The following is a 14,954-nucleotide window of genomic DNA, read 5'->3' as shown; positions in this document are numbered from 1 at the left end:
GTGGAAAAGAAGGAAAAAGGACAGAACCAACTCTAATAGACGTGCGTTTAAGAGTTAAAGACAGTCGATGCTGGCATCACTTTTAAAACAGCGTATTGACTGTTTTTAAAAAAAACTAGAAATTGAAATTTTGCATCATAATTTTTATTGACTGCAGTTCACAATATGTTCTGAGCTTTTTTACGTCTTTATTTTCATAATCATATGACATGTAGTGGACTAGAGATCATATTCCACTACAACATATAGAAAAAAAAGGAAATACTCACTCACACACATTTCAGATTTAAATATTTGCTAAAGAGGTGAAAAGTAAATACAACACACTTGGGTGCAATCCAGTTTTCCCACAACTGTGCTTGAGTGCAACTAAAGCACGATTTCATGGAATCAGATTTTACTGGCGAAAATGACAAATGCCTCAATACAGGATTAAGCCTTGAAAAGTTAAAAACAATACAGAAAAGGAAACTGTCAGGTGGAAAGCTCAGTTCCTGTGACACCCCATTAATTTAATTTTGTCACTGTCGCCAGGTGTGAGCAGCAGGGAGAGCCGCATGTGGATCTGTAAGCCTACGGGTATGAACCAGGGAAGAGGGATCTTCCTTTTGAAGAGCAAGGAGGACATAGCTGCCTTCAGACTGAAGCTGAAGCACATGGAGGACCGCCAGTTCAACAGGAAAATGCATTACCGCCAGCCTCAGGCTTACATCGTTCAACAGTTGGTGAACACAGGATGTTAAGATTAATATCACCCACACTTGCAGTTCCCAGAGAAGCAGGCATATTATTCTATTTTTGTAGCTTGAGTGCCTGCTATTCCTGGTTTTTAGTATTGGCACATGGTTTTAAAAGCATCAACAGGCTTCAAAAAACCTTTAGTTTTGGGTCTCTGATTCAGTTGTCATTTTGCAGTGCTGTTCTAAAATAACATGAACAGAAGTAACAGCAGCCAATGATAAGGAACCATAAAAACAATTCTGTTGTACTACAGGTTGTTTAGTCAACCATCTGTCATTCATTTCTTATTGTCAGCTTCAGCTTCTTGCTGTCAAACGCAGCCTTTGAAGGTGTTTGTGCGATTGAATGCAGACCTACGATTTGTCCTCAGTTACATCCAGAACCCGCTGCTGCTGAAAGGGAAAAAGTTTGACGTGCGCTCCTACCTTCTCATCGCATGCACTGCACCTTATGTGGTCTTTTTCCGTCATGGTTACGTGCGACTGACTTGTGACCTCTATGACCCCACCTCCAAGAACCTTTCTGCCCACCTGACCAACCAGGTAGACCCCTAATCTAGATAGACTCTGCGAGAATATGAAGGGTTAACTGGAAGATCAAAGTCTAAACGGTTTTACAATCATCTGCTTGGAAATCAGACAGCTGTTAAAAAATGTGGTGAATGGGGGAAGCAGTTAGAAAGCAGGTCCTTCCAGTGGACCTTGTAACAAGGCTAAACGTGTCCTGAAACAATGTGCCATCTTCCGTATACGCTAAGAAATGAGTCCTGGCTATAGCAGAAATGTGTATATAGGAATAGAAACCAAAATGACACTTTACATCATCACTGTTTTAACTAGAGCGGCATGTCTTTGAAATGTTATTTACAAGCATTTCCACAGACAGACCAGATAAGATTCAGATTCACTTTATTGTCTACATTTAGCAAAACACACAAATCACTGTAATTGAACCATTAAACTAGCAAAGGATTTTAACCTTGGTTTATTTTGTATTTTAGCTTGAATCACACATTAGTTTAGGTTTTACTTTCGGTGGTGAATTTTATGTGCACATCAGATATTAAAGATGCTAAACATGTTTCAGCTGGAAAATTATTGCTAGAGGGACACTCATGTCTGTCTTTTTTACGCTACATGTCTTCATTATTTCCAGATCAAGCTTTTTGTTTTGGCACAAACTTGCTACCTGCCTCTGCTCATATCTTCGTGTGTCTCTGGTCCCCCTGCTGTTCGTTTCCAGTACATGCAGAAGAAGAACCCTCTTTACAGCCAACTGAAGGAAGACACTGTGTGGTCCATGGAGAGCTTCAACGCCTACGTCAACGACAGGTTTCAGGCTGCAAAGGATCTGCCCAGGGACTGGGTGCTGGGCGTCTTTGCAGTGAGTGCAGTGTTGTTGCTCTCAGGGACCAATTACAATTATAATGATGGTTACTGGCACATGCAGCTAATTGAGATTGTGGTTAAGTTTTGGATGCATCATCTCATCACTAAAATGAGATGTTACATGTGATGGGTTGTTTTTTTTTTTACAGTGCCCTGCAGATTGGTCGGTTCATTTTTGGCGTTGTGTCACACACACACACACACACACACACACACACACACACACACACACACACACACACACACACACACACACACACACATTTCTTTGACTTAAATGAAGCTTGAGCTATATGCAGTAGTGAGGAACTTTAATTAGTTGAAGTGAAACAAACCAGCCATTAATACAAAAGTCGTAAAATCATTCTGATGCCTAATGAACAACTTTCTTTCTCCCTGATATTCAGAAGCGCATGCAGCAGATCATGAGCCAGTGCTTCCTAGCAGTCAAGTCAAAGTTAGACTGCCGCCTGGGGTTCTTTGACTTGATCGGCTGTGACTTCTTGGTCGATGAAGACTTCAAAGTGGGTAGGACATTTCTGGTAATGTGAATGCAAACAGTGTTTAGCATGTGCATTGAGTGTGTGCATTCCTGATAGGTGTGGCTGCTGGAGATGAACTACAATCCAGCTCTCCATACGAACTGTGAGGTGCTAAAGGAGGTGATACCCAGCGTGGTTGTGGAGACACTAGGTGAGTTCTGGAAAAACAAACAGCACGTTTCGCAAGCCCCAAACGCAAATTCAGCATATGTTTGTATTAATACCACTCCACCAAAGATGTTCTCACATTTTGTTTAGTGTTTAACTGGCATAGTCACAGTTCCCTTTATTGCACATGTTTGCTAAACAGGCTGATGTGTTGTAACAACCAAAAGTGTTTTTTCTATCTATAAGTCTGTCTGTTGTTTTATGCCCTTCCCTAGATTTGACTCTGGAGATCTTCAGGAAGATTCGTGGCAGGCAGAAAATATTTCCTTTGGTCAGTCAGAGGGAGTTTGTGCTTCTCTATAGTGCTTTTTCCACTACAGAGAAGTCTAGCATGGAATTGCAGAAAAACACCAAAGATGCTCAGAAAACTGAACCCAGAAGGTTTATGTGTGGAACAGAGGAAAAAAGTGTTCCCTCGGCACCCCCTGATAATTCTGCAAATGATTCAGCACTTCCAAAACGAAGGAGCAGGTCAATGAGTGGCCACCGTCCCACCAGCACTTCACAAAATCATCATGAGTCAGGGCATTCACATTATACAGCTAAACTCAAGCTAAGCAAAAGTACTTTGAATCATCATTTAAAGGCTGGAAATGACCATCACATCCCCGTCATCACTAGCTCTGAGTGAGTGAAGCTCTACCTGTCTGTGGCTCTCCTGGAACACCGTACCTTACAGTATTGAACATGTGGAACAATTTAGGATATGAAGAGTTTAGTGTAGAAAAGAAAAGAGGAACTGTGACAGTATGCAGACAGCTGCGGTATAAAAAGCCTTTGGTGCTTTTTAAAGATTTTAAGAGAAATACTCTGGAAAATGCGTCAATAAAGAATGTATTCATCATCAACAATATCTTCTGGCTTCTTTTTTTGGTCCTGTTTGGTAAGGAAGGTGTGGCGAAGAGAACCCATGTCAAAGTCCTTTTCTTTGTTAGTGCATGCATACAACATTCATTCTCAAATCAAAGGGTCTGGTAGAAAATGCATCAGTGAGTCATCTGACATGAAGTTGCATCAGCAGAGCAGCTTCTGATCTGTGGAAAGTCACTCAGACGTGATTGTGTGCAAACCCTCCCACCACCTCACTGCAACTTTAACCAGGAAGATCAACGCAAGGCTCCACTCTACAGTTGTTGTAGCTTGTTTTGACTGCAGCCCTTTACCTCTCTGTGTCATAACTCATAATTATCTCTCTTGGCTACTCAGAGTCAAGTTCAGCGCATGTAAACTAGACAGGCATGGCCCCATATTTCCCAATAAGATAACTGCTTCATCCACACGTTTCACAACAAGGAGGGAGCTTGTCTTATCAACTTCAGGAGGTATGATAGTTTTTGACCTTCATCTGGTCGGCTCGTCTTTTTGTGACAAAACAGTTTTTATTTATCATGCTGATACATCAGCAGGTTCCCAGCGTAAGTTCAGAGTGTAAAATAGGAAGCTGCTCAGTCATCTGCCGACGGCCAACTGACAGGAAGGAAGGAACAACTACTACGCTGCGATTCAACAAAAACCTGCCACTTTTGCCTTCAATTCCTCTTCAAAAGCTTTTTGTTTTTGGGGCTCTGTGGAAATACACACTGAATGCTGGCAAAAAGGGGGAACTAGAGCTTAGCAGCACGCCACCTCCTCATCCCCTGCTCCTGTGCACAATATCCTCTTCTAAACCCACCCCCCCCATTTTTTTTGCTATCTCTTTGGTTTTAATGAGGCACGCACAAACTGTTTGGGTGATTGTCTAGACAGATGGTGCTCAGTGTGTGGAACAGAAGCTGAGACGACGTAAAGAGGGACAGACTCCTTCTCCGTCATGGGATGCTGCAGTGTGACCCAGAGGCATACTGGAGTGGACGAGGTGGGCCCTGATGAGATTGAGCTCCTGGAACTCTCTGGAGACAATTTAGGGTAAGACACAAATGCAAGATTAGTGTTTGAAGCTAGGAGCTGTTCAAAAAATAAAACACACAATTTTATTTCACTGTATTTTGATCCTGCAACAAAAAGTTAACTATATAAATATATATATATAAATATATAAATAACAGTTAACAGAACGGCAACGTGTGAATTTCACTCAGTATTTTTTTGAGTGTATCTCTAAAGTCACTTTAAATGTGGTTTTTCTGTGTTTTGGAGGAAGCGGTGGCAGGCTGTAAAGTGAAAAGAGAGCTGCTTCTCTTTCAACACATGCGGTTTTCTGTGGCATTTCATTCTTGACATCTTTAAGGTGATAATGTAAAACGCAAGCATAATCCTTTTCAGCACTGCAGCATATTCAGTGTTATCATGTACAGGATATACCGCACACACTACATGCTTGGCTTTACAGTAACAGGATGTGTTGTCACACAGAACACTTTAAACTTTAAAACTGGATTTAAATCCAACAAGAAAAAGAAAACAAAAACTGCAGAACAACCAATGACACGCGTTCGATTTCTGCCCATCAGCACCTCATGGAGACACAAGACAGGAGAGCTAATTGGCTCCTATTTACTCAACATGAACTTGGGTGCTCAGTGATGCTGCACTGATGTGATTAGCAGATTACTATAAGACAATGGTTGAAGCATGGAGGGGTTTAATACAGAGTAAGGGCGGGACAAATCCCCTCTCATTCAAAGGCTGGGGGATTAGCAGAAGCTAATCACTGCAGGAGCTTCTGCTCCTTATGTGTAGCTCTTTAATTATAACTGCTTATCAGGCAAGCCACTTATGTTTGTATTTCATAACACACACAAAAGTGTGTGTTTCAAAGATGTCTTAGAATGTGCGCTTGCTAGCTACTGACTGGCTCAGTATACTGATGCTGACCTTGTTTATATACAAGAAAATAATGCAATTTCAGGAGAACCTGCTTAACTAGTGCCATCACTAGTATGATAAGAGTATGATAATAACAAAAACAGCTATAACGTTTAATCACCAGATGAGTTAGATCAGTAAATATCTAACAGTAATAACAACTTCAAGTCAGTTTATTATTAAACTTGACTTTATGTCCCCAGCCATGATTGTTTTTGTGTTGTTTCAGAGTTCCAGGTTTATTTACATGGCTTCTTGAATGCACTCAGTAATTATATTACACAATCATAATATAAAATGTGAAGTTGAACTGTGTGTGAAGTCATTGTTGTGTTCAAGAAACCTGTTTAAACTTTGTGTTATGGCACATCATCCTGCCGGAAACAGCCTTTAGAAGGTGTCTATACTGTGGCCATACCAGGCCAGCATTATGTGGTTATATTTTATATATGGTTATACCACCTGCCTCAGTCATTTGATATCTTTCTCAGAAAATGAGTTTTGATTGATTGACGGTTTTCAAGCATGTGGTCATATATACAAAATAGAACTAAATAGAGCATATACATGAAGAAAAATAAAGTCCTCTAGTGCTCAAAAATGAGCAGGAGGAACCAACACTTATGAATTTCGACCCTATCACACATTTATAGCTCAGTCATATAATTAGCTAGTTCCTGGGTATACATTATATAACAACATTATGTAAAACATACAAAAATATCTATACTGAAAACACCTCTTGTAGCTTAATGCTCCCCCTCAATCAATCTATCAAACATATATTTATACATTGATTTAAATTTTACAATGTTCTTAAAAACTATTGTATATTTCAATTACAAGGACCTATTATTATTTTCCTACAAATACAAGTAGTCAGCCTGCTCTAAGAGAGAGGATAACCCTCTTATGGCCATAAAAGGCACAAATTGTTCAATTGTTTCATGGCCCAGTATTAGATAAATTAGAATTATTTTAAAATGTGAATGGTCCAAAGTCAAAATTTAACTTACTTCTCAAACAATAATATGAAATCATATCTACTTCCTTTCAGCTCTGCATGACTATACTCAAAAATCGACCATTTTCGCATGTATGCTAATTGTCAGTACAGTTATGACTAATGCATTAAAGTGTTTGTACCTTCATTGAGCAAGAGTGCGTGTTTGTTTTCAGTGTGTGGAGCCTGGGAGAAACCAGACTTCAGCTGTCTGTGAGGAACAGCAGAGACGAGCAGCCCCAGCCACCACGCAGACCTTCAATACCACACCTGGAACAAGAGGTTGCTATGTGTGTGTGTGCTGTGCACTTGAGAAATAAACATCTTGACACTTTGATCGTGCACTTTTCAAGGTCAGAGCATGCTGTGTGGTTGAGTCTGAATTAACACTTGTAGTGCTCAGCCGGGGTGAGACGAGACCTCGTGCGCTATAGGAATTTCCAATGCAACGGTGACATATTCTGCATTCCCCTTTGGTGTGATTCAAACTTTACAGGAAATATACAAGAGAGGAAACATTGCTAGACACAGCTTTGTTCTCAGACTTGATTCAACCTTACACTTTACCTCTGTATTTGTTCCCTAAAGACACACACAAAGTTTGCCTAAAGACAGTGATTCAAGCCTTGCAATGGTGAAATACATTCAGGTTTGCTGTGTAATGCATGACTCTGTGGAACATGTGCCCATGTGTTAATACTGACTATAAATAAATACAGTGATACGAGACAGTGGGAAGGGGGAAATGGCCACCCACTAGAAAAATTTTTTTAAAAAATTCTCTCTATTTAAGAGAAAATCTTGCATCTTTTAACACTGCTGTCAAAGACCGACAAAAATAAGACACATGAAATGAGCCACAGACATGGGGTGATATATTTTTGTGTCTCTAGGTGGTGCTGTGGGGAAAGAGCAGAGATGAGCTCCACCAAAGGATATACTCCCAACAGCCAATCAGGGGCTGGGAGGGCCAAGCTGCCCACATGTATGGAGAGATCATCCACTCCTCACTGGTGTCTCTCTACATCAGCTACACACAGGTAATATGGTAACACACAAAAGGAGTGAGAAATTTAATGTGTGAGACAGTCCTTGGATTTAGACTAAACTAAAATGAGCAACAAAATAAAATAAAAAAAATTGCTGCAATAAGAAAAATCACATTTAAATTAGTTTAATTAGTTATAAATTAGTTAAATATCATAAACAAGTCACTTAGCAGGGATCCATACCCATCGTTTGGCCCTATCCTGTAAAGTCATTTTAACTTTTAGGAGTAGACCCACACATGTGTTTATGTGGCCCTTTTAAAAAAGCAGTGAAAGTGATTAAATCCTGTGAATTGTGCCTCTGCAGGAAACCCAAGAACACTTCCTAGTTTTGTTCTCTTTCCACCTACTCATCCTTTCTCTGGACCACTCTCGGCAAGACTTTGTTTATGAGGTATTCTTTATACTTTTTAAGACGTGTGGTTAGAAATGCTATGTTAGCAAACAATCACTGGAAAACTGAAGTAAACATATTTTTTCACAGAAGTGAAAACCTTTATTGGATTAGTGTAGTGTAACATAAAACTAAAAGTGGGTGTTAATAATAAAGCTGCGGGGGGTTGGAAATTAAATCACGGGCTGTCATTTGTGCCCTGCAGAAAACAGCTACAACAGAGCATTTTTAACTCATTCTATGAGGACCCCAAGCCAAACTGGTCGACATAAACAACAAACGTTTTAAACATGATATCAGCTTAAAAGTGTGATCATACACTACATGTATGTGTATTTAAATTCCAGTGGGGGTTGTTCCTTATGAGGGGGTCGTTGACCCAGTACTAGCCTTTTACGTCATCACATGAACCGAGGTTTGGAAAAAGGCATGGGACATTACCACTGCTGAAGCCACTGTGAAACCTTACCCCTCCCAGACTACTGAGGTCACCTAATGGAAGGCTCTTTAGATCCTTGTGTTGTAAATGCACATGCCTTTTTTCACACATTGGCTTTATTAATAATGAAAAATTAATTCATTAACTTATTAAATTGTCTCTTGTGATCAGAAAACTGTATACTGTAACTTTAGACCCTAGTCATAATACCCTGCATCAAGCTGCATTCAAACGGGTTAGAATTTTACTTCCAAGTTGCAAAAGGTGAAAATAGAATGATTTAAGTTTTTATTTCCAGCTCTACGTCATCTGTTACCAGGCAAACATCAATAGCACAGGGCACACGGCCTTTATTTCATCTCTGAAACAATCATGTATAATATGTGTTAAATTGTATATATAGGCAATTCTTTCAGCTTGAACTTTGCTCCATTGATCAGTCGAACTCGCGCCGGCTGTCGCTTCAAACCATTAATTAACTTGACCTAGCTTATATGTGTATAACATGATTACAGTTGCACCTGCAATGAAAGATTATTATGTGCTTATGCTAACACCTGAAATACAGACTTTAATATAACGTCAACAGTTTCAATTCATTTCATTCATTCAGTTTCAATAAATGTGTCAATGAAATGATAATAATGATAAATCATAAGTGATGCAACAGTAATAATAATGATTATGCATAGTAAAATAATATTTCATCCCGATAGGGTCAAGCCCCAAATATACTGTCAAACTTCTATAATGCAGCTATTCAGATCTACTGTGCCTGCCACCTTCCCAAACACCTTTCACTTTTTTTTGATGAAAATCTCCAAACTTTCTAGGGTGAACATGAGAATTATGTTTTGAAAGTGTAGAAACACAATAAATCTGCAGGAACTTTTAGGGATTAGTGTCCTAAATTCGTAAATGTTGGGTTTTGTTGTCAGGCAATTTCTGCACTGCAATCTTAATACAGGAATCTAATCGTCGGTGTTATTCATTTCTTTAAGTTTGTCTTCGTTTATCTTGCAGGGCATTCTTCCCCTTTCTGGACTTTCCTTCCAAGTTGTCTCTCTGGACTTGGACGCGTCACATTCGCCACACATGTTTGAAATCAGCAGTGAGTCCGTGGAAATTACAGAGTTCCACTAAGACGTGCAATGCAGTGTGAAAAACTAAGCGTGGTTTATGCTGTTCCCTCTTCTATCCAGGTCCAGTGATGGACTCCAAGGTGTTCACATGTGCCAGTGTGGCAGACCTACAGAAATGGATGCAGCACGCAGAAGACAGGAGATACAAGGCCATGATCCAACCCATGAGTCCCTCCCACTGCGCTCTCTCCTATCTAGTACTGACTAACTGTTGCACTGCATCTGGTTACAACCGTACCAAAGTATTGTAGTTACATGTCAGTAAAATACACTGTGCACATATTTCTCTTCTAGTTACCGTGTGATGAGAACTGGAAAAGAGAAGAACTGAAAAAATACTTACTACAAGCTCCAATATGGCAATGGGAGGGATCGCCCATACAGCACATGGGTCAGCCGAGCTACGTATCTATTGTCCACATCATCAACACACAGAGACAGGTAGTAAATACTCTTCAACGTCAAAGTTTTCTGTAACATATTTTTAAAACATTTTTTGTGTGTTGACATATTAAACTAAAGATGATCAACTGTTTGGCAGGCACAAAAATCACAAAAATTAGACAGTAGGCAATTTCCATTTAGATCATTAAATAGAAACTTGACTTCTTTTTTAAATCCTAATAAAAATGAGCTTGTTTTATTAGAATTATAAAATAGTCTTTGGGGAAATGATGAAGCCATCATAGGGAACCAAAAAAATTGCTTGAAAATTAATAATAAGACTGCTCTGAGTTCTCATTCACGGTAAAAAAGGATTGGGTAACTATGACATTAACATTGTGCAACTAACTTATGACAAACCACAACTGGAAAGTCTTGTTAAAATCATGTTCATTGCATTCATATATTGTATGAATGCAATGAACATGATGTATACATGCTGTCTTTCAGCATGGAAAGACATTTTCTTCTGACTTCTTAAAGGCCTCGGAAAAGTGTAAAGAGCCCTATTTTCAGTACTCTTTCCTTCTACATTTACCACATGATGCAAGTTGAACCGTAATTGACAAGAGCACATATTTCCCCTCAGCTCCTAAGAAAAAGGATGTGCAACCTTGTTCTCTATCACCATGTAGCAGTTTTCACTCTTTTCAGCTATGAGTTCTCATAAATATACATTGATACGTGTGTAATTCGATCTTCCAACAACTTAATGCAATCTCATAAACTTAGAATTAATCCAATTAAAAATACAGTCCTCCCACCATCTTGAATACAGTTGTTGAGATAGACATCGCTATTCCGCATAACTGCGTTTTATATATGACTAGAGACAGCCACCTGCGTAGGACATGTTAAAACTCGTAGGCATACGAATGCAGACTCACCATATGACAGATCATAGCTGTGTTTTATCATAAAGAATGTGACCGGCGTCTGGATAAAACGTCATTCTCTACATCATCAAATCAAGCATCATCTCTTGAACCAAAATATGGGTGTTTTAACACAAAAAAACTTAAATATGCTTATTTATTCATGATATTTTCTCAATTATTTATTTCCAGCAGATTAGACATGTGACCCTGCCCTCCAGACAGCTGCCAACAGGCCGGCTAAACAACAACAACAACAGCTGGTTATAAGCTAACATTATGTCAGCTAATGTTAGGGTGGAGTGTTCTAAAAACAAACAAAAAGAAAAAACACAGTTTTCTTCAGATAAACAGGTTGATATACATTCTCATTCACATCATATGAGAGTTTATTCACAAGTGTCCGAGTTAGATCTACTTCAAAAAAGTATCTCGAAAGCCAGCTAACAGCTGCTAACTGTGGCTAACAGAAGCTAAACAGTAGGTAGCAGAGACTAACATCAGCTAACAGCAACTAACATAGATTAATCCCAGATAACAGAGACTAACAGCCACTAACAGTGGCTATCAGCAGCATAAACAGCGGGTAACAGAGACAGAGATAACAGAGGCTAACCCCAGATCACAGAGGCTTACAGCGGCAAAAACAGCTGCACTTACTGACAGAGAAGTTCAGGGTATCTTCAACAAGTCACTTCTCTGTCCCTGTCATGGGCAGAAGTGAGATTCAGATTAGTGTTGTTCTTTGTTCAGATTATCTAAAATGAACATGGGCAAGAATTTCCATAAAGCTGCTCAATGCACAAAAAGTCTTTTCAAAAGACGACAAAAGCGGATAAAAATCCTAGAAAAAATTAATGTGATCGTCCTTTAAATTGGAAATAGAACACGGTATATGTCTGTGAAGGTTCTCAGTCATCCAGGTCATGGTAGTCAAAGGAGCTTGCAAAGAAAAGCGTCTGGACTTCTTTAGGTTTAAATCTGGGACTCTCCACCAGTTGACCTTAGAACTGAAGAAGCTTCTCGGATGAGAGGTGAAACGTCTTCAAGCAACTTAAAGAAGTCCAGACGCTTTTCTTTGCAAGCTCCTTTGATAACACGGTATAACAGGAAATGTATGCTCACATACAGTAACCAAGGCATGCTGGCTTTGTTCTTTTAGGGTCTCCAAGAAAGACTGATGGTTCTCTTCCCTCAAGACATCGTGCTTCTATCTGTTGACAACAAGCGCCTGACTATAAGATATGAGGTACTGCAAAATTACTCTGTGGGAAAAATCCATAATAACACCTTTTCTGCTGCTGTGACAGCAAAACTTCCCAGTGTCCCAGTAATTATGACATGTTCCTTGTTATTTTGGTAGGTAACATGGTAGTTCAAACTTTCTGCCTTCAGCATTCAGTATCTTTGTAGTAGAAAATTATTTCCAAAATGATGAACTAACTATTCTTTTTTCATTTTCGCTCCTATTTATATATACACTGTTAGAGAAGTGGATGCTCAGGCTTCAGACTGCTCTACATGTTTAGTTTCTGGCTGAGCTTTTAGACTTTCGACTGTGTATGATGTGAGAGGAGATGTTGTTTATATGGTTATCTGTCTTTAAGGACAGAAGCCCAGCTCACCTGTTGTTAAAACCTTTAAAGCAGCATCTAGAAAACAACTTGTCTTTTCTGTCATTCTAACAGGGCAGGTTGCCCCGACAAAGTGTCAAAGCAGTTGAGAGGTCAGCCTTGCCTGGACGGCTGGAGTTTGAACTGATAGGTACACTCTACACACGTGGTATCTTTGTATTTTTAGTTAAATGCAGCGTTGGAAGGGCAAAAATAAATATGTGATTCATTTCATATAATCACTGTTTTTGTTTGGATTTAGGTGAACTGGTGGAGCCGCTGCAGGTCTCTTGTACCTGCATGGAGGATTATCAGAACTGGATTTTTCAGTTACAACAGGTTAGACATGATTGTATGATTATACATGTTTAATGAACCATTAAAGAATATTGTATGGGCTGTAACAGTGAAAGAGGCTAAACAGGTCAGGAGAGATGAGGGAGTCACAGGGAAGGTGATCGTTTGCAGCCAGTTTGTGTAGGTTTAATTTTAAACATTATTATGTGCTTTTTATTTAAATGAGTGAAAAATAAAGAAATTTTAAAAATACTTTTCTGTAAATTAATTTAAAAAACAGCCATGTAGCACTTTATCAGCCAGCAATACTCATTCACCGGACACTTCATTGGGTACACCTTGCTAGTTCTTCATGGCATAAATTCAACAGAGTGATGGAAACATTCGTCGGAGATTTTGTTCCATGTTAACATTATAGCATCACACATTTGCACAACTGTGGACAATAGAAGGCACAACTTGTGAAATGTAGCCTCGTTTTTCTTTTCTTAGTCGACACGAGTGGCACCTGTTGCAGTCTTCTGCTGCTGCTTTCAGAGATGGTCTTCTGCATACATCGGTTGTAACTAGTGGTTATTTCCATGCTTGAAGCAGTCTGGCCGGTCTGCCCTGGCCTTTGGCATCAAAGACATTTTCTCCTTCTAGGATCATTCTCCATAATCCCTCGAGATGGTTATAATGAAAAATCCAGTTTAAATCACCTTTATTCCCCATTCTGATGTTTAGTTTGCAAGTCATCTTGAACATGTCCACATGCCTAAAGGTGATTTGCTGATTAGATATGTGTGTTAACAAGCAGTTGAACATGTATATCTAATGAAGTGACCAACAAAGAGTTTTTTTTGGCCTAAATGGTTTGCCAAGAGCAGGAGCACATGAACATTCAAGAAAATTGTGGCATTAAACGGTACGTTTCCTTAGCAGTTGTAAAGTAGCTGCATAATAAAATACTTTCTAGAAGAAAACTTTCTATGAATACCACTGACCGATCACATTTCTGCATAGTTTAGGCTTCTGTGTGGTAGTCACTTGTTTTAGTTTGGTATGAAAATCAACTTGTATGAACTTGTTTGAGATTAAAAGCACATTCATGCAGCTATATTCAGCAACTCTGAAAGCAGAAGATATAAAAAAATGTTTATTTGGACACTCCTTAAGCACAGGCTTTTTAAAGTCCGTTGTTTTTCTAGATGCAAGAAAAACTGCTTGTCATGCAGAACATGACGTCTGGTGCTTTAACCGTGCGGCATATTTGCGTAAACAAGATTTTCTTTTTAATTTGCAGCCAGACAGAAGCAACCATGTTACTGTGAGTCAACCGCCACCTCCGATAATGCCAAAGCTGCAGAGGAACAGGAAGGAGTCCCAGGAACCAATGCTAGCAGCCGACCCATATCACATCAATGGACGCGGCTGATTCCTCAGACGGGAGGAAGAGCCTCAAACGTCACTGTAATCATAAATTTGAAACATGTAGATAATTTGTACATATGTCTGGTATGTGCCACAACATGGAGGCAGAGCAGTGAAGACTTCTCGTTCTAATCTTTGATATATTTGGTTGATTTCGTCACTGTGAACAGACAGAACACAGCACTTAAAGCTGGTATTCATGTTAGAGCGTAAACTAGTCCTTGACCCAGTTTAAGAGCAGATCAGAGCTGAAGAAATGTTAGATGTAGAAACTGTAGAGTCTCAAAAATAGCTTAAACTTAGGGGTGAATAAACTGTAAATACCTGTATGTAGCTTTGTTTTACCTTTTCAAAATAAACTATTTAAAAAAGTTTAATTCCAAACAACATATTGTAAGGATCTGTTTATTTCAGAGGCAAAACATTTACAGTAATGTGCAGAAATCCAGAAAACATCCAGTGTCTGACAGCGCTTGTAATTACTGTGGCGTTGGGAATTAAACTGACTCCAAATGTCATATTTATACAATAGTATTTGTCAAATCTTAGTTCATATAAATTACAGTCATAACGTTTTGCTCTTTATACACAAACCCATTTTATCGGAAAACACATTTACATCAGAATCTCCTTAGAGAGGA

General features: G+C 39.2%; 2 protein-coding genes across 10 annotated transcripts in view; both read left to right on the top strand.

Moving 5' to 3' along the window:
- Window positions 1-3,690, top strand: part of ttll10 (tubulin tyrosine ligase-like family, member 10) — a 33,753-nt gene extending 30,063 nt beyond the window's left edge. For 4 of the 7 annotated variants that reach the window (XM_040048046.1, XM_040048042.1, XM_040048047.1 and 1 more), the window contains 6 exons: window positions 535-721; window positions 1,112-1,283; window positions 1,897-2,124; window positions 2,537-2,653; window positions 2,729-2,822; window positions 3,055-3,562. In XM_040048046.1, coding sequence (XP_039903980.1) covers window positions 535-721; window positions 1,112-1,283; window positions 1,897-2,124; window positions 2,537-2,653; window positions 2,729-2,822; window positions 3,055-3,470 — 1,214 coding nt within the window. In that variant the 3' untranslated portion in view covers window positions 3,471-3,562. Of the gene's footprint in view, window positions 1-534; window positions 722-1,111; window positions 1,284-1,896; window positions 2,125-2,536; window positions 2,658-2,728; window positions 2,823-3,054 lie in introns of all 7 variants that reach the window. The other 3 variants (XM_040048043.1, XM_040048044.1, XM_040048048.1) reach the window with 3 other exon arrangements.
- Window positions 3,691-3,971: 281 nt separating this feature from the next.
- Window positions 3,972-14,690, top strand: LOC120743978. Of its 3 annotated transcripts, none has more exons than XM_040048051.1 (12): window positions 3,972-4,161; window positions 4,586-4,744; window positions 6,824-6,929; window positions 7,541-7,687; window positions 8,004-8,090; window positions 9,553-9,640; window positions 9,732-9,868; window positions 9,966-10,112; window positions 12,153-12,239; window positions 12,679-12,754; window positions 12,866-12,942; window positions 14,186-14,690. In XM_040048051.1, the coding sequence occupies exons 2-12, from the start codon at window positions 4,650-4,652 to the stop codon at window positions 14,315-14,317; spliced, it is 1,179 nt and encodes a 392-aa protein (XP_039903985.1). In that variant the 5' UTR covers window positions 3,972-4,161; window positions 4,586-4,649; the 3' UTR covers window positions 14,318-14,690. The 3 variants fall into 3 exon arrangements, with proteins under 3 accessions (XP_039903985.1, XP_039903984.1, XP_039903986.1); XM_040048050.1 differs by having other exon boundaries at window positions 4,582-4,744; XM_040048052.1 differs by lacking the exons at window positions 3,972-4,161; window positions 14,186-14,690 and adding an exon at window positions 13,393-14,167 and having other exon boundaries at window positions 4,174-4,744.
- The last annotated feature ends 264 nt before the right edge of the window (window positions 14,691-14,954 follow it).

Source organism: Simochromis diagramma, unplaced genomic scaffold (assembly GCF_900408965.1).
Source record: "Simochromis diagramma unplaced genomic scaffold, fSimDia1.1 OVJJ01000387.1, whole genome shotgun sequence".
NCBI lineage: Eukaryota > Metazoa > Chordata > Actinopteri > Cichliformes > Cichlidae > Simochromis > Simochromis diagramma.
Note: the sequence above shows the minus strand (reverse complement) of the source record. Positions and strands in the feature narration are given on the sequence as shown.